At 40.7% G+C, this 19,224-nt stretch overlaps 1 protein-coding gene across 1 annotated transcript; it reads right to left on the bottom strand.

Moving 5' to 3' along the window:
* Window positions 1-3,556: 3,556 nt before the first annotated feature.
* LOC114550526 (NXPE family member 3-like) lies at window positions 3,557-14,815 on the bottom strand. The gene is made up of 7 exons (XM_028571336.1): window positions 14,720-14,815; window positions 8,718-9,164; window positions 7,120-7,415; window positions 4,996-5,066; window positions 4,533-4,535; window positions 4,232-4,426; window positions 3,557-4,155 (listed from the first exon to the last, which is right to left on the bottom strand). The coding sequence occupies exons 1-7, from the start codon at window positions 14,813-14,815 to the stop codon at window positions 3,602-3,604; spliced, it is 1,662 nt and encodes a 553-aa protein (XP_028427137.1). The 3' UTR covers window positions 3,557-3,601.
* Between the last annotated feature and the right edge of the window lie 4,409 nt (window positions 14,816-19,224).

Below are 19,224 nucleotides of genomic sequence, written 5' to 3'. Positions count from 1 at the left end.
GGAACTTGGCCTGCAATCCGTCTTCCCTAATGTCTACTTGACCTTGAGGATGTTTCTCACTTTGCCAGTGACAAACTGTGAAGGGGAGCGCTCATTTTCCCACATGGCAAGAATCACTGAAGTCGTGGAGGAGTTTTCACGGAGAAAGGCCAGAAAAAAGACTGTTGCATAAGGTTCCAGGCAGTAAAGAGTCCCTCGTGCAGATAAACTGGTGGTTTTACACTTTAACTGCCAGTAAGGAGGGTGGCCAGGAGGGGAAGTGATGCAGCTGTACCCAGCCTAGTAGATTGTTGATCTGTGTAAACGTTAAAGCTTAAGTGTTCTGCTGCGATGTGGATCAATTTAGCCCGTGTTACGACAAGACATTTATTTGGAGAGAGAGAGAGAGAGAGAGAGACATATTATGGCATTGATAATATTGCTGTTGCTGTTTCTTATTGCATAGCTGATAGATGTGGAGATTGTTTAATATTACTTGTGCAGCCACATGTTGAAATTCAGGTTGTGTTTGCTAGCAACGTGCAATGCCATTAAACAGACTAGCGCTGTTGAGCCACGTGCTTAGCTAGTAAAGGTGTATTACACTGTTTGCTCCGTTATGGATATGTGTGTTGTAATAGATGGGGCTTATTCTCAGTTTGTGTTACTGAACAATAATATGTTACATTTATGTTAATTATTACATAGAAATTAATGTAATTCTTAGTATTTTTTCTTGTTATATGCTGGTGGCTATGCTATTTAGTTTTGGTAAATAATGTTCAGAGTAAGTCGGATGTTTACTAATGTGCATTATTATTTGCTTATATTTCAGAACCACATCTAACTTGTTTGAGTTGTAAATAAAGCTCAAAGTCAGACATCTCCGGTCCATTTCTTACCGGACACCCTACAGCCGGCCAGTGTTTTAGTTTTAGTAATTTTTTGCTTTATTGCAATAAATTCTGTTCTGTGATAATTTCCATTTTGTCTTTTTGTTTTATAGATATTTATAGATCTCCTTTGCTGTCACAGTTAACATCACAAGAAATGGAGTTGGAGAAAGTGGTTTTGTTTTAAACTAAAGAAAAACCCATAGCTTCCTTTTACTGTTTCTAAAAGTTAAGATACTGTGTGAGTTTGGGCCATGAATTCTGGCAGGGGGGCCTCCAAGATTTTGTGCCCAGGGGCCTCTGCTTTCTAAATCCGTGCCTGCTGTCAGGGCTGTGGTACTCAAGTCCGGACCATAGACAATTAAAGGTCCGGACTCAAGACAAGTTTAGACAGCTAGCTAAAGCTACGCCGATGTTTTGCTAACGTTAGCGCAACAGTGTTAGCCTAGCCTACTAGGTAAATATTACGACTGCCTTTGGAGTTCACGTTGCCAACATAGGACCTGTGGCGTTAGTGCTCATTTTGTACATAACTTTACTGAATGAAATATTAAGCTTCGCTCTTCTGAGATGGGTGGGTTTTTGTTACGTTACATACAAAGCTAACTGGCTATAGTTAGCCTACATTAGCTAGCGGACATTAGCTAACGTTGCCGAGACAGTGGCAGTAGAGCTTCGGCGAGCTAACCAAGACAGTGTTGTCGCCCTCTCGCCCACAATCAACCTCTGCTGCGAAAAACAATCAACCTGCAGTGATGTTTTGAAACTAACATATCGTACCTTTCCCCAGAAATCCTGGCCATTATTTTAAGACATAAACCAACCATAAGGGTACACTCAGGAGTAACCCTGCTGCTAACACGGGCTATTACATTAGCCTAAAATGATAATTATAGCCATACATATTGTAATGAGCTGAGTTAATGTGTCCCTGTTATTATGAGTTCATCAGTTATGCAGATGTTTACAGGTTTGTGTTATGCAATAATGTTACCAGCAGAGGTCAATGTGGTTATATCAGACCTATTGGGGTGGCGATTGTCTCGCGAGACAACCCGAGTTTTGCGGGATTTTGGGGGGTTGAGGAAAAGCCTGGGCGGGGGTTTGGTCTGTTGTTAGTGACTGAATGGACGGTGTGGTCATGGCCAACATTGACCTGAGTTAAGCTGTGTTACCTAAATAAATGCACCGAAGTTGCAAGCCAGTCATCGCCTCCTTATTCAACACTGCAGCACTGGGGTGCTCGTTACAATATATATCACAGTAACACTGCAAAATTAAAGACCGACAAACAGATCCAACTAAAATCATGTTTTATTGAGTCAGCAGTTATATACAAACAATAAGGACAGCTTAAAGGAATATGCCACCGGAATGCATGTCGAAATTCTAGCAGCGATGTTTCCCCATTGGAATGAATGGCAAACAGAGCTATAGCTAGCTTCTCATAACGAGAGCTCTCCAGCTCACAAAAAATGATTAAATTGTAATCGGTCAAAAACGTTAGCTTTGTAAGACCATAGAGTATGTATAAATACCATGATGAAATTCAAAGTGTAAATATATGCAAAGTATGTCGAAAGTCTAGCCTCGAGGTTTCCCCATTGGAATGAATGGCAAACAGAGCTATAGCTAGCTTCTCATGAAGTGAAGTGACTAAGACAATGTGCACTGAGACAAAAATGCGTTTGCATTATCGGACCAGCTCACCAATCTGGCTTTCTGCCCCTGGTATGCGCACGCACCCTGTAATGTTTGTAAACAGGAAACCCGTCTATAGTTACACCACTGTTTACCTTTTATTTTAAATTCGTAATTAACTATTTACATCCTGTTTTATTTAACTAAATTATCTTAATCTCTCAGTAAACCTTTTTTTTATTTCTTTATTAAACTAAATTACTATCAGTTTAATTGCCTCAATGACTTATTTTCACACAACTTTAATAGTAACATACTTGGTTTTACTCATTTTTTTTACACCAGCAGGTCTACATCTATCTCGCTATGTGTAACGGATGCGACTTGAAATGTAGTGAAGTAGCCTACGATACTTGTGATAAGAAGTAGCCTATAAGCAAAAGTAAAATGACATACTCAAAAAGTACAAGTACACAAAAAACGACTTTTAGAGAGTAAATGTAATTAGTTACTTCCACCATACTGACAGTATATAAAATTTAAAAAACAACTTGGAAGGATATAAAATTTCCCCACTTCACACCAACCCACAATCAAAAGCATAACTCAGTTAACATTTCATATAGTATTCATAATTGTATTACAGCACGTTATTTAATAGTAGTTTTAAATTTCATACAAAAAAATTGACATGTAAATACACTTTTTTTACATCATCAAAATAGTCTCTGTTCCTGATCTTTGGAGCCATTAAACCATTAACATCCCATGAGTAACATTTTTATAAATATGTGGCTATTTAAGTTAAGGCTTCTTAAAAAGTGAATCCACTTGCAGTTTTATCCTCCATTGACTGATTATAGAATGGAAAAAAACTCCCAGTTCAGTCATCAGTCATTCAGGAAGTCACTGTGCCCATTAAAGAAATAGTATACAGTGTTTTCTGCATTTCATGAAATGCTGCTCGACAATCCCAACACATGGGGCAAGTAATGAGGTTGTATCGTTTGTGTAAATTGTGATCATTCAGCAGTGGTTATTTGTAATACCCAACCCCCATATGGCTTCGAACTGCAATAAACATGCATCTATCCACCGTTTTTAGGGCATATGTAGGACAAGAGAAGGTCCATCATAGTCTTAATAATGGGAGGTTGTGGGTGGAGGTTGTGCGGCAGGTGGTGGGCAAGAACCATCTCCCAGGCATCGATCAGATGAACGTTGAGTCCTTTGAACATTGCTCTGAGCACCTTATCACGCTGCAGCGAGTACCAGTCACTGTTGGTTATTGTCTCATAAAGCGTCAAGGCTTTGGGGTTGGCGGTCCGGATGATGACCACCGTGCCTGGAGCCCTGTCCAGCAGCCGCACCACCGCCCTGCGGATGCTCTGTAGCCGCCGGATGTAGACCTCCATGGGAAAAGTGCTGAAATGAGACCAGATGCTGAAAACTACGACAGTATTGGTGCCTCCGGTTAAGCCATCAATTTCATTGGCAATGTAGCGAAGCTCGCTGGTTGGGACGTTGGAAAAACGGATAGGAGGACCGTGGCAGCGGAACGTCACCAAGATGTTGTTTGCATAGTCCAAGGCCATGAAAGGTCCAACTTGCTTCAGGCTGTGCAGGTTAAACTCTTTAAGATCTAAAAGTATTACAGAGGGAAAATATTTAGCTGCAGTGTCAACAAAATCAGCCAGAAATCCCTGTGAATCAGTTACCTGGCAGTGCTGCGTTGAGGTAACCAAACCACTGCCTGATGGTGGAGTCTCCATACATGTGGACCTCCTTGCCTTTCAGACACTGACTGATAGTGGAGTTGTTAAATTGGTGAATTGTGGTGCCACCTAGTGCTCGCCACACACCCTGGTAGTAATAGCCAGAGGGTCCAGACTTCACACTGCTGCTCTTCACCTCTGATTGGCCTGAGAGGAAGTAAAAGGTAAGGGTAGGTTTTTTGTTATCAACAAATCCAATGAAAAGACCAAAACCAAGATTGAAAGTGATTGTATGAGCATTTACTGACTATCCTTATTCCTGAGTGCCTTTATTTCAGATCGACAAAGAGATTTCGACAGCTTTTGAAAGGCGTTGAGCCACTTTATGCGAATGAGGAGCCGGCGACTCGACACCCAGCTTTTCCAAAGTCCCGCGACGCTACCAGAATGCATTGCACAGCTGCCATAGAAATGAATGGGAAGCTTTGAAATGACCCTGACAATGGAGACACACCATTTCCTCAGATTCATTAGTCATTTTTAAATGCTTTTCATGCTGAATGACTTTGTTTCCAAGAACGTATGAGCACATATCTCATAGGCTAATGATAAGATTTAAAGTGGAGCTTTTGTATGATTATTTGTGGAGAATTACTTTTAGAGATCTGTCGGAAAGAAAATAACTGGATTAGTCAAAAAGAATCCTCTACGTTTTACTTTCATTGTCTATAGCACATTCTTTAGTAATGGCAGTAGTAAAATTGTACCTTTCTTTGTTGGCAACACTGTGACATTGGCTGGTCCTGAAGCTTGTAGGTAGACTTTCAAGTTGACACGACTGAAGAAGAGCACACAATAATAATACATCTCTTATACACACACTACAACATCAACAACATACAGACAAGAAAGGAAGACAAACATTTGAAATCATGTCATGAAGGTAAAAAAATCAAGCACTAAAATGTGAAAAAACTGCCTTAAAGTTAATCTATCATTACAAAAAACTCTCTAGAAAAATACATTTTGTGAGTTAAAGCTGCACTTATTAATATTTTTCATTTAAGCAATGGGTTCAAAGACTATGTGTAATGTGTCACTCGCAGTGAGGAATCCACAGATAATGATCACCTGACTTTGCAGTTCCTCTCAGCTTTACAGAGTGCTGTAGCATCTTTCAGCTCATCGTTTTAGTTTTACGGCCGGCAACTTGACTGTTTTGGTCGAGTCTCCCCGCTAGAAGCAGCAGGTAGTTGTTTTTATCAAATAAGCTCTGATTTAACAATTGTGCACTATCTACCACCAAACAGCAGACAGACAAAGTAAGCAACTAGCAGGTGAACACAGCGGAGCATTTAGAAGCTAAAGAGTCAGATATGCCCCCAACCAAAAGTCCTACCAGACTTTTGTACATTTCATTTGTACAGAGAGTCTGGCCACTCTCCATTGACAAGTGTTAACTTCCTTGAAGGTGGGTACTCTGTTGAAGTTTAAAATGATTGGATCTGCCCAGAGCCACTCTGGTAGCCTGGCTCCGCCCTCCTACGTACTGTCAGGACCAGGCTAACAAGAGGGGATGACAACGACTATTGGCTTAGCATTGCTAGCGTTCGCCTTAGCCAACTCCTTCACCACTAACGGAGCGAGCTGGAAAATCAAACTTTTCCCCAACCCCGTGGGGAGGAGGGCCATAACATAATGGCCACCAACAAAACAAAACAAGCAAAGATTATCTTGCTCAGGCTTTAACTTCTGTATATTTGGCAGCGTTTCCACAACGGATGGCTTCGCTCGCATCTTTCTCCACCACCATTACGGAACTACAACTCAAGCTAGCGCCCGACCTCAACTTCATCGTTCTTACCCACTCCCGCTGTTCGCTGAATGGACCTCCAAAGATTTGGCCAGAGAAAACCCAAGAATATACCGCAAACCCAGACGATGTACTGAAGGAAAATGAAAATTGAGCGGAAGTACGTGGGGACGGGCGGAGCCAGGCTAATGGAACGTGTCCACTGTGGTGTTTTTTTTCATGGCAGGGATCGCCCCGCTTTCCAACATTGCAAGGTTAATAGGCTTTTTCACTAGCAATTATCATTCTCTTTGATGACCACTGACAAGCAAAGAAAACAGGCTCCACCCTCCTACAACCCCGATGGCTGCACCTGATTGGACAAACGCTTCACGTGGGGCTTGCTGCACCCAGATTTCAAAAACAGACCGACATGGCAGCTCATTTGGAAACATTTTCTTATTTTACAAACATAGTTCACCAAAATGTGTTTCTGAAAACATCTTATTGGAGAAATAAGCTATGCAGTTGCTGAAAGGTCAGCTTAAAAGATTTTCGTGAGTTTTTGAGAGGCGGCGAGTCAAGCTGGACGTCCCTGCCTGCATGAAACTTTATGCAAATGAGGAGCAGGCAAATCGATGCCACGCTTCTCTAAAGTCGCCACAATGCTACCAGAATGCATTGCGTGGCTGCTCACAATGAATGGGCAGCGTGGAAATGACGCTTGGCAGTGTACACGCACCACCATAAAAGGGTGAATGAATATTGTACTTGGTAGCCATTAACACAACTCCAAAGGAATACTTTGCTGCTCCACATCTACTGGATGTAAATAACCACTGTTTGCTAACGCTTTTGCCAACTTAATATTTCTCAAAAGACAAATCTCAAATAAGATGTATACGTTGACAATAAACCATATAATAAATGAATAACTGAAAAATGAAAATACTATCCAATGTTCTTAATGAAAGTCAACTAGTATGATTCAGACTGATTAGTTTGATTTGTCCTTGAAAACTTAAAAGCTCTTTAGATTTAATCTTAACTGCTGGTAATCACAAACTTCAAAGTCAGTCCTGTCTCTCTGCTCCCTCACCTTTGAAAGAGCTTCTCCTCGTTGGCCCTGAGGTTTTGTTTGTAGTTTCCCATTGCGTGGTTGATCCTGGCATCACAGCTCAGGTTCTTTGGCTTGTAGCAGAACCAAGGCTCGCCTGTACGGAGGTCAGTGTAGTTGCACAGCGGCTGCTTTGTTGGACGTAGGCAGACGTTACAGATTGTAGTTTCAGAGAGTGAGGCTGAGCGGAAGAGGCTCTTAAAGGAAATCCTGTCAGGCTGTTCACTGGTCAGCCTGTTCAGCACTGTGACAGCTTCACTAGAGTGAACCAGCGTCACCTGATTGAATAGAGAACCAGAGTTTTACAAAAAATCTACTGTTGGTGGCTGGAAATGAGACCCTGCTTTTGTCTGAAATGAAAAGTCCCACTGTTTCCAAAAGGTCTAAGAATTTTAAGTGGAAAACTGCCATAGTTATTATAAACTGCACATGTGCCGTGGGAATGCTATGAACGAAGTACACACAGCGATACATTCAGTGGTGGAGGAAGTACTGAATCTCAGTACAAATAACCAGAGACTTATTTACTTTAGTAAAAGTAGAAGTGCCACAATAACAAACCTACTTAAGCAAAAGTAAAAAGTACCTCATTTTAAATGTGCTTTAAGTATTAAAAGTAAAAGTACTTGCATAACGATTTATTCTCTTAATTTCTATATTCTAATAATTAAAAAAAACAGTATGGGTTGTGGCATTTTAATTAAATAGTTTTAGGTTAATGTAATTGTGCTTACCATCTGGCTTTTTTAGCTGTCTGTTTTTAAGATAAATATACGGGTTGTATATTAACCCTATATGAACGGATGCTTCACATAGGCTATGGCCAAGCAGAGTATCGGGAGCAGCAGCAGTAACGGGAGCAGCGGTAGTACTGGGAGCAGTACGCGTCTGGCCAATAAATGCTATTGAAGGGCGGGTTTTGGCGTGGCCATAGTGGGATTCGTAATATCACAAGTGGCACCCGGAGCTGGACCCAGTGGACGGACTGCAGCCGGTGCAGGAGCCGCTGCTGAAGGCTTTGCTGCGGACTGCAAACGTGTGACGGTCAGGAAGACGTTTTGGCAGGGGGAAAAAAACTGAAAAAACTGATCAGAAAATGCAACAAAAATGTAACGGAACGTTGTAGAAATGTAGTGGAGTAGAAAGTATAGATAATTGCTGCAAAATGTAACGAAGTAAAAGTCACGAGAAACGGGAAAAATGTACAGTAACAGTACAGTAACGAAGTATTTGTACTTCGTTACATTCCACCACTGGATACACTGGTGAGCCAATTACATTTAACCATGTATCCAGCTAATTTATATTGTGTTAATTATATAGCTCACATTATTGTGTTCAACAGTTAACCCTCCCCAGCTCCGCCCTTTTGTCCAAATATGGTCACTTCTGGCTCAAAAATACCAAATGGCAACACCCAAAAACTCCTGACTTTAAAACGGCAGTTCATAAACCAATGGGTGATGCCACCGATGCTACTTCCATTATTTTCACAGTCCATAGTTAAAGATAAAATAAAGAATAAAGATTAAATATGCCTACAATATAACCACATTTAAAATTATAGTTTTTAGCATTACCTCAACCTGCGCGTCTCCTTCCCAGAGTAAAGGGAATACAGCAGAGTAGCTGCCATTCAGATGATCCACCACTTGCCCAACCACACCTGCACCAAGCTTCTGGTTGTGCAGTCGGGCGAGTAAGAAGTCCCCTCCAGAGTTCTTGGGACGGCCCTGGAAATCAGACATATTGATCCTAACCTCCAGCTGATCCCCTATGTGCCACTGTCCTCCTCCCCTAACTGGGAGAATGGTGAAGGAGGTGTGAGCTGGATCACTGGTCTTCTCCAGGGAAAGAGGAGCTGGCAAAAGTGGAGTTTTAGGCCAAGCAATGGAGTCCAGTAGGAGGCGTTCCTCCAGGGCGTCATTAGGAGACAGTGGCTGGAAGGTGCAGAAGTCGGGATGCAAGTCAGGGACAGTGGAAACTCTCGGGACAATGATGGTGGCGGAGTTCACTTTATGCTGAATCTGGCAGGTGGTCGAGAGAGAGATGGTGACAAAGATGCATCAATCAAATTTGCCTCTCATGTACACACACATTCATACACTGATGGCAGCTCAACTGATGAGAGAATCCATGTAAAAGCCATTAAACCTCATAGTCATTGTTTCAGTACCCAGCTGTTTGGGGTGTCTCTTGGCTTTTATACATTTGTGACCCATTTATTAAAGGGGTGATAGAATGATTATATAGGGTATTTCACACTGTTCTTTAAGGTCTCCTAATGGGGTATTTAACATTGGTTGGGCTGAAAATGGCCCAGGTGCTATTTGTTTTGGCCCTTATTGCATCCCTGTGTAATGGCTCTATTTGGAACGACCAAGGGGGTAAGCTTCGCTTCAGAACTCGAACCTCCTATGGCGCCATTTTGATGCTACAAAGCGATCACCTCCCCTTAGCATTCCATTGACTGCCATTCATTTTGACGTCACTTTGACAGCGAATAACTTTACATCTGAAGCGTTTAAAGACTCTATTTGTCCATTGTTTATTTCTTAAGAAACACCACAATGTATAAAAGGCTCCATTACCTTGTACCTCACGTTATGGCTCCGTAGCAGACGTTTTTATAAAAATAGGCTAACGATTCAATTCAATTCAATTTTATTTATAGTATCAAATCATAACAGAGTTATCTCAAGACACTTTACAGATAGAGTAGGTCTAGACCACACTCTATAATATCCAAAGCCCCAACAATTACAGTAATTCCCACAAGAGCAAGCATTAGCAGTGGCTGTTGCGACAGTGGCGAGGAAAACTCCCTTTTAGGAAGAAACCTCGGACAGACACAGGCTCTTGGTAGGCGGTGTCTGACGGGGCCGGTTGGGGGTGTGATAAACAGTGGCATAATAGTCACATTAAAGATAATGGAACAGTGACTTTGAGGTAGTCCTGGAAGTTCATGTCATAGCAGGGCACATCGTGTCATACTGAGTAATGCAGTCTCCTATACCGGATCCTGACTACTCTGTGCGTATGAACATCACAGCAGGGCGTTGCGGGATGTAACGTGGCGCTGCAGAGCACGGGTGGGTGCAGCAGACGCAGCAGGACGCGGCCGGGCGTTGAAGTGAATCGGAGAGCTATGCTCTGCGAAGAAGAAACATAAGGACTCCGGCGAGTAAACTCCCCAGAGCTATGTTAGTAACAAGCAGTTCTGGGACAGGATGCATACAAAAGGAGACAAATTAAAACATTGATGAGAGGCTGTACTTACAATAGTCCAGCCTGGAAGTAACAAATGCATGGACTAGTTTTTCAACATCGTTTTGAGACAGGATATTCCTAATTTTGGCAATGTTACGAAGATGAAAAAAGGCTGTTCTCGATGTTTGTTTTAGATGGGCGTTAAAGGATATATCCTGATCAAAAATAATTCCTAGATTTCTGACAGTAGTGCAGGAGGCCAGGACAACACCATCCAGAGTAGCTATATCTTTAGATAATGAAGTTTTGAGGTGTTTAGGGCCCAGCACAATAACTTCAGTTTTGTTAGAGTTTAGCATCAGAAAATTGTAGGTCATCCAGGATTTTATATCTTTAATGCATGCTTGAAGTTTAGCTAACTGACTGGTTTCGTCTGGTTTGATTGACAAGTATAATTGGGTGTCATCCGCATAACAGTGATAGTTAATTGAGTGTTTCCTAATAATATTACCAAGAGGAATCATATTTAAGGAGAATAGAATTGGTCCAGCACTGAGCCTTGTGGAACGCCATGTTTAACTTTGGCGTACTTGGAGGATTTATCATTAATATTTACAAATTGAGATCAATCAGAGAAATAGGACTTAAACCAGCTTAGTGCGATTCCTTTAATGCCGACTAAGTGTTCCAATCTCTGTAACAGGATGGTATGGTCAATAGTGTCAAATGCAGCACTAAGATCTAGTAAAACAAGTATGGTGACAAGTCCTTTGTCTGCAGCAGTTAGAACGTCGTTAGTAATTTTCATCAGTGCCGTCTCTGTGCTATAATGCTTTCTAAATCCTGATTGAAAGTCTTCAAATAAACTGTTGCTATGGAGAAAATCACATAACTGATTAGCAACTACCTTCTCAAGGATCTTGGAGAGAAAGGGAAGGTTAGATATAGGTCTTTAGTTTGCTAAGACCTCAGGATCGAGGGTGGTTTTTTCAGAAGAGGTTTTATCACAGCTATTTTAAATGACTGCGGTACATAACCTGTTAATAGAGACATATTGATCATATCTAGTAATGAAGTGTTAACCATGGGTAACGCTTCTTTGAGTAGCCTCGTTGGGATGGGGTCTAAGAGACGGCTTAGCTGAAGATACCTTTACCATTAATTGTTGAAGGTCTATAGGATAAAAGTAGTCTAAGTATATCTCAGGTCTAGTCGTTCTTTCTAGCAGTCCTGCATTGAAAGGTGAACCGTTAGAAGTTGAGGGCAAAAGGTGATGGATTTTATCTCTAATCGTTATAATTTTATCATTAAAGAAGCTCATGAAATTGTCACGATTGTGTCGCACAGTAGAGGAATTACCATACAGTACAGGAGAAGCTTGCAGGCAGTTTCGACTTCCATGAGCTGTTTAGGATTAATTACTAATGTTAACTAGCATTTTAGTCAGCAATAATTAGCCTGTGCCCATGTTATCTCCTTACATATACCTACGCTCTCTGTCTCTGTAAGATTGGGAATGATTGAGATTTCTCTCGGCACAGCTACCAGAAGACTTAAAACTTTCAGACAGGTTGCTCACTTCACATTTACGTTGTCTCTCTCAGTTGGAGGCTGCGCAGTAACGCTCAGCGCTCATTGGAAAAGTGCTTCTAATATCCTTCACTGGTCTCCGTCCAGAGCAACGGGATCTGTTGGTCCATTATATACTGTCTATGGGAATTACAGCTTTTCTTCCAAATATGGTATGCTCATGAATATTTAGATGAGCTGCGTGCTGACTGGTTGAGGAACCACTCACACAATACATTGGAGACGATACAGCAGGTCTCATATTTCACACACACACACACACACACACACACACACACACACACACACACACACACACACACACACACACACACACACACTGCACACACAAACACACCGCTGCACAGCGCATACACAAACACCATAGACAGTATATAATGGACCAATAGACCCCGTTGCTCTGGACGGAGACCAGTGAAGGCTATTAGAAGCACTTTTCCGGTGATGGCCAGCTTTACTGCGCAGCCTCCAACTGAGAGAATGTGACGTGAGCAACGTGTCTGAAAGTTGGAAGTCTTCTGGTAGCTGTGCCGAGAGAAATCTCAATCATTCCCAATCTTACAGATACGGAGAGTGTAGGTGTATGTAAGGAGATAACATGGGCACAGGCTAATTATTGCTAACTAACATGCTAGTTAACATTAGTAATTAAACCTAAACAGCTCATGTAAGTCGAAACTGCCTGCGAGCTTCTCCTGTACTATACGGTAATTCCTCTACTATGCGACAGTAAGTCACTTGGTTATGACACAATCGTTAGCCTATTTTTACAAAAGCGTCTGCTACGGAGCCATAACGTGAGGTACAAGGTAATGAAGCCTTTTATACATTGTCGTGTTTCTTTGGAACTAAACAACGGACAAATAGAGTCTTCAAACATTTCTGATGTAAAGTTATTCGCAGTCAAGTGACGTAAAAAAAAATGGCGGTCAGCGGAATGCTAACAGGAGGTGATGGCCAGTTAGCAACAAAATGGCGCCATAGATGGCTCGAGTTCTGAAGCGAAGCTTACCCCCTTGACAAACACAGACACACTGTCTGTTACATGCCCAGACATGCCCAGGCGCGAGCTGCAGCGCTTAAAACAGCCGAGACAAAATAAAAGTTTCGACACTTTCATTATAACTAGTGTTGTTCTAACGTTACTCTTGCGACATACAAAAACTTCCACCAAAGAATCACAACTCACCTTGTAGCAACTCCCTCTCCATTGTCCAATATACTCGTTCTAAAAACCTTTCTCTAGGGCAGTAGACTATTCCGTTGTACAGTCTGGAACACTGCATTTACGACCATGGTTCATTTTCAATATCCTTGCAAAACCTCCAAACTTTCTTCTTTTCTAAAGTACACTGCGCAGCACGTGTGTGAGATTTTGACAGAGCTCCAGCTCAGCGGGTCTGTGAAGGGGGAGAGGCCGACAGGGAAGGCAGCAAACCCGGGCGGCAGCCACCGCCTGTCCCAGCAGAGTGTGGAGCTCCTAAAGTCCGACACTGTCTTACCAAATTTGCAATTAGCCATCAATTTTTATAAAACGGCCCATATTTGAGCTTTAGATAGTTGATTTCTCGCATAATTGAGCTTTAGATAGTTGATTTCTCGCATAAAAAAGTCTTAGAAGTGAATATTGTAATGGAGTAGATCAGTTAGTGGCCTATGTAAATTTTGGGGCGTTACAAAGATAGAAGGTAGAGCCAAATGAGGAGGAATTGAGAAGTTGATGTCAACTTTTAGCTTTGTTCAGATTCGCCCGTTTTCAGAGGCAGTTTCAATGGGATTGTGTTGAAGTTAAAAAGTTAAAACCCGGACTGTGTTTTGAAAACAATGTACTTGCTAGATCTAATCAAATAACTACACTGATTAGCATTAGTCTGGCTCACACGGTCTGTAGCTTCAAAAGAATTAATTAGGTCATGGCTGACATTTAGCATACTGTAGGAGACTCATTGTCCCCACAGGAAAGGTAACTGTTGAGCTAGCCGTGATTAGAACAAAGGAAATGCATATTACTATGGAATCAAAACTTCCATGATAATCAACCTTAGTCTGTGACCTGTAGTAAACCTAAATTCAGAGGTGTGTCCTTATCCTGAGAGACAGGAATAAATGTGGGAGCAGGAGAAAGATTCGGCACTTTGATCTGTGACCCCGACAGGGGAAGCACGTTGAAGTCCGCTGTTTACAGTGTATTGTTTGTCATGTCACATGACTGTTCTTCTGTAACTCCGCAAGGAGAAGCATGAGATCAGTCCGCTGTCAGCTGCAGTGTAACGTTTGTGTTTTGACTGTCGTTTTCATGTTGTTTTATTAAACCTTTTTGCTTAACTTTCAATTCGACCCCAGCCTCTCCTTCCTCCTCCAGAAATCAGAACGAACACGTCTTTTAGAGAATTCTTAACAATTGTGAGGTTCTATGTATGTCCTATTCACCCACTAAACTGTCATTTTTTCAACTATGACAAGGTAAAATCAGTTTTGCATTCTATCACCCCTTTAACATTTATGTCTTCAGTAAAAACATTTAGGAACCAGCATTTTTTTTTGGTAATGCATGGTTCTGTTTCATTGCTAGCAAAGCATTGACAAGTTTGTGAAAAGAGTGCCAGGTCAACGTGAGGATGAGCAGAGGATGAAGCCACACCAAAGAAAACATGTAGCGGTGACCACAATTCAATCTAAGGAGCCGAGGGGTCTGATGTTTGAGGGGGAAATGTAATATTAATATTAAACATTTCAAACAGGGTCCACCCTATAAACAGTCCCACCAAAACCAAGTTCTTACCTCCAGAACTTCCATTTTATGTAACACAATGATGGAGACAGCCACAGCCAGAAAGAAGAAGATGGCAATGTACTCCCTTCTGATACAAGAATTCATGGTTGTCTTCATCTATGGCTGCAGCATAGCATTGTGACCACTTCCTCTGGTACTGGATTAAAAAAAAACACCCACAAACAACAAATATTACATGCTAAATCTCAAACTCAGTTGTGAAATCATCTTTATATAAATAGTGTGACATGTGTGGCTTTCAATCATTAGGGCTAAACTAAATCCAGTCACCCAGGAAATTCCTTTGATTGATCAGCCATTAACCAAGGCCACAACCAAAGATAGCCTCTCAGAGGCTGTGTTCACTTTCATTACAGACGCAGAGTACGTATATCCAGCACAATCTTCACCTACTTCCAAGGTGCACTTAGAACAGGAAAAAGTCTTAAAATGAAAACTCCAGCAACACTTAGAGAATAATGTATTGTTAGCCCAACAGTTCTAACTTGTAGGCTTCATCACAGGGGTGTTGCACAAAACAAGGATAAGGGATTAAGCCGGGATATTCCAGTTATCCTGGTTTAGATTTAAGGCTTGACTTGGTTGCACAAAAGCAGAGGCAACTAAGTTACCATGGAGATTTATTCTGTGCAGTGTAATGGAAAATGTTCTGATTATGACATTTATTTATTAACACATGAACACTGTCGTATTGAAAATGGTTACTAAAAGCAAAAGGAAACTGTTTGTTTTCTTATCGCGCCAGTATCTGCATAACAGACACTGCAAAAAATCTTGAGTTCAAAATTGACCTTTGACCCTTGTTTGGCAGTTACTGTACTCTGCTTTTGTATCATGTGCCAAAAACAAGGAGTCATGCAAAGGCAAAAGGCAGTAACTGACATATAATCAATATTTGCTTGCTGTTCACCATACTTACATCCATTATAAGAACACCTAACCAAGGTCTAGTCATCAAGGGATTTGTTTTAAATTATATAGAAGACATTTGGTTGTTCCTATTTAGTGCTATTTGATCAGGATAGTGTGGCAACACTAACACAGTTGAACAGTATGACAGATAAGTTATTTTGCAGTATAGTATACAGTATGAATAAATACAAGAAATATTTTCTCAATAAAGATAATTTAATTATAATTGAATACATATGTATATTTATTGTTTAACAATAAATATATAATGTTTAACACTTTTGCAAGGCACTGTATCCATGTCATATTCTCATTAGGGGCTGAGCCCCCCTAAAGGTCTGATCCTAGAGCAGCCCCTGGTTAAGGGTTAAGGGCCACCAAACTGCTCAAGATGCACAGTCAACAAACTTGACTTGGATTACTACTTTTTAATTCTGAGATAACATTTAGGTTAGCATACTTTGTACGGACGTTAGCAATAACTAGCTCAGTGCTTTTATGGATTTGTGTAAGATTTGACATGAACACCTGCAAGAAGGAAATATGGCTCAAACACGTATGGATTGTTCTGGATACAGCAGATTACGTGCTTTGCTATGGATTATATTTTCCATGGATTATATCGGATTGCATGGAAAGGTAGGATGCCAGCTGTGTATTTAATGATTCGTTTTCGGCGTTTGATGTGAGGCTCCGCAAAGTGAGGAGGTGTGTCAGCATCACCGTTAGCGCTATAAAGTTAGCTAGCTCCGGGCTATGGAGTTAGAATCATGCCAAAACCTCACACACACACAAAACGTGTTTTACTCACGCCCAACGATTCACAAACAAACTCAGTGTGGTTTGTAAATACAAAACATCATTCACAAACTAATGCATTTTGTTCTGCAAATAAGAAACCTACCTATCAAACAAATACAGTATGTTTTACACATACAAAAACATATTTCTTCAATGACAAAAAAAGTACAAACTAAAATCTTTCAAGTAAATAAAAAAATCTTTCAAGTACAAAAAAAAATCCTTCAAGTACAAAAAAAAATCTTTCAAGTACAAAACAAATTCTACAAGTACGGAAAAAAAAAATCCTTCAGTACGTCTTGCTGATCCACACACAAATGCCCTCAGATCCACACACAAATGCAGGTAAATTTTCTAATAAATGTCCTGTAATTCGCACTCCACAGCAGCAGGTGGCGCTGTTAATTCAATTTAAGCCTACCAGGACCATAGATATATACACGCAGATTTTTTTAAACGTTATTATGGTGCATAACTTACTGGAACAAAAGTGAGCAACGTGTTGTTGTTGCTGATGACAAAACCACTGATTATATATATGTATATTGAAGCGATGCTGGCGTTAAAGACCCGCTGATCGTTGTCTGATTCTCTGAAATGAATGCCGGCATTGCATTGTGGGAAATCGGCTTTGCATGCGCCCAACTCTGATCATATCGTGTTCTGTCTTACAGCCTACTGTAATATTTCACCAGTATTAAGACCAAAATAATATTATTAAAGTAAAGAAATGCATACTATGATAATATCTACATATATGTTGCTAGATGTAGTATTATAGTTTAAAAAATATCAAAACAACAAAGCAGCTTCCCTGGCCGAAATAGACCGAAATAATAACATTAAAAGAAATACAATTAAACCATGATAAGATCTGGTGAATAAATGTTGATTAAAACAGCGGTTATTGGGCTAAAAATACCAATAACAGCAAAGCTGTATACAGCTTCTCTGTACAGAAAGAAACGTGCTGTGATCAGGGAATCTGTGCGTAGACCACGGATGATGATGTCATTGACCTACATGCATCGCATCCGTGGGCCCGTCACAGAATTTTCGGCGAATCTGTGAAACTGCCACAGTTTTTGAGTTAAGGGGCCGTGTTCATTTCATGGAACTCTGTAAGACCGGCAGCCTGTAGGCTACTACGAAGCAAGATCAACATGCTGGATTTCTTCAGTTACCCGGCTTCACCTAACCTAACAACCACAATACAGTCGCTGCTTCCTAAAACAGGAAGGAAAGTATTGAGTTAGAATCATGCCAAAACCTCACGCACACACAAAACGTGTTTTACTCACGCCCAACGATTCACAAACAAACTCAGTGTGCTTTGCAAATACAAAACATCATTCACAAACTAATGCATTTTGTCTCACAGAATTCTGCGAAATGAACATGGCCCCTTAAAGGTCCAATATGTAATATTTGTACTGTAATAAATCCAAAAATGACACCAATGCCTCATCAGATATTAAGGAAATATGTTAAACTGAAATACTATCTTTTCTGACAACAATGCTAATTTCAGTATTTTTTCTTTTTGAAATTTACATTCCGTGACGGAATTTATGTTTATGTTTTGATCTGTGTGTTGTTATCAATGGCCTATTTCCCTCTGGAATGTAGTGGAGCAGAAGTAGGAAGTAGCATAAAATAGACGAGTTCAAAGTAAAATACAACTACCTCTTTACGGTATACATTACATATACCGTAAATATTAGAAGTTAGCGGCAACATTTGGTTTTCATGATGTAATTAAACTTTTAATAGATTTTTTTAAGCGTATCATGTGTCTTACCTTGCTAGGTTGCAGTAAACGTTCTGTTTGTTTGACTTCCAGGAAATAAATGTAAGGGTAGTGGCCACGGCCAGCTGTCAAAATTTTTTTTATTTTCATTTGGCTGCTTCTTCTTTTTGTCACATGTATTTTTGCACTGTGTTTCTGTGTGTTCTTCAGAAGCTGCCGAGTAAAACTGAACTGGTGAGAACTTGATACTTTTTCTCTGTAACTTCCCTGCAATTAATTACATACAACTTTTGCAATATATCACTTTAACCATCTCTGTGTTCTCTGTGCTTTGGTGTTTGTATAAAGTACATCACTGGAGAAGGCAGAAAATGTCCATAACATTTTGGAGGTCCCACCGAGATGCTAAACCTGAAAGCTGCTCTTGTGATGCGTTGACCTTTGTACGACGAGACTAGCCTGGCAAATTCCATGCTCTGGGAAAACTCTGACTCCTCGTTTGATTAAAAGGGGTTTTTCTGAGACGCCCAGGAGGCATTCGCTCAGAAGAACTGACATCAGTAATTATTTTTATTTTTTTTTAAATAATTTTTACATTTTAAACATACAGAACAGACAAACACACTTGAACAAGAACAACCACTCTCTCCCACCCTCCTGTGATGCTGAGGTCATTAGGACTGATACTTGTGCTGCTGCACCTTTCCATAGGTCTATAGTCGATGACTTAGCTTTGTTAATCCTTGCTGTAAAAAGCTCCAGCATAACTATGTCCAGAAAATACGCTAACCACTGTTTTATACAAAGCAAGTGGGGGGGAGCCGGCATTGAGCTATCATTTTCTTGGTTGCGGTTGAGCCAAGCAGACTGTTTAGAGTAGTCATTAAGTAACAAAACAATCGGGTCAGTAGGAATACGACATCCTATCACATCAGATATTATTAATGTTGTTTTATTCCAAAACTCATGCACCTATTTACACTCACAGACCATGTGCAGGAAAGTTCCAGTTTGTTCAGGTTGGCGGAAC

This window comes from Perca flavescens, chromosome 23 (assembly GCF_004354835.1).
Source record: "Perca flavescens isolate YP-PL-M2 chromosome 23, PFLA_1.0, whole genome shotgun sequence".
Lineage (NCBI taxonomy): Eukaryota > Metazoa > Chordata > Actinopteri > Perciformes > Percidae > Perca > Perca flavescens.
Note: the sequence above shows the minus strand (reverse complement) of the source record. Positions and strands in the feature narration are given on the sequence as shown.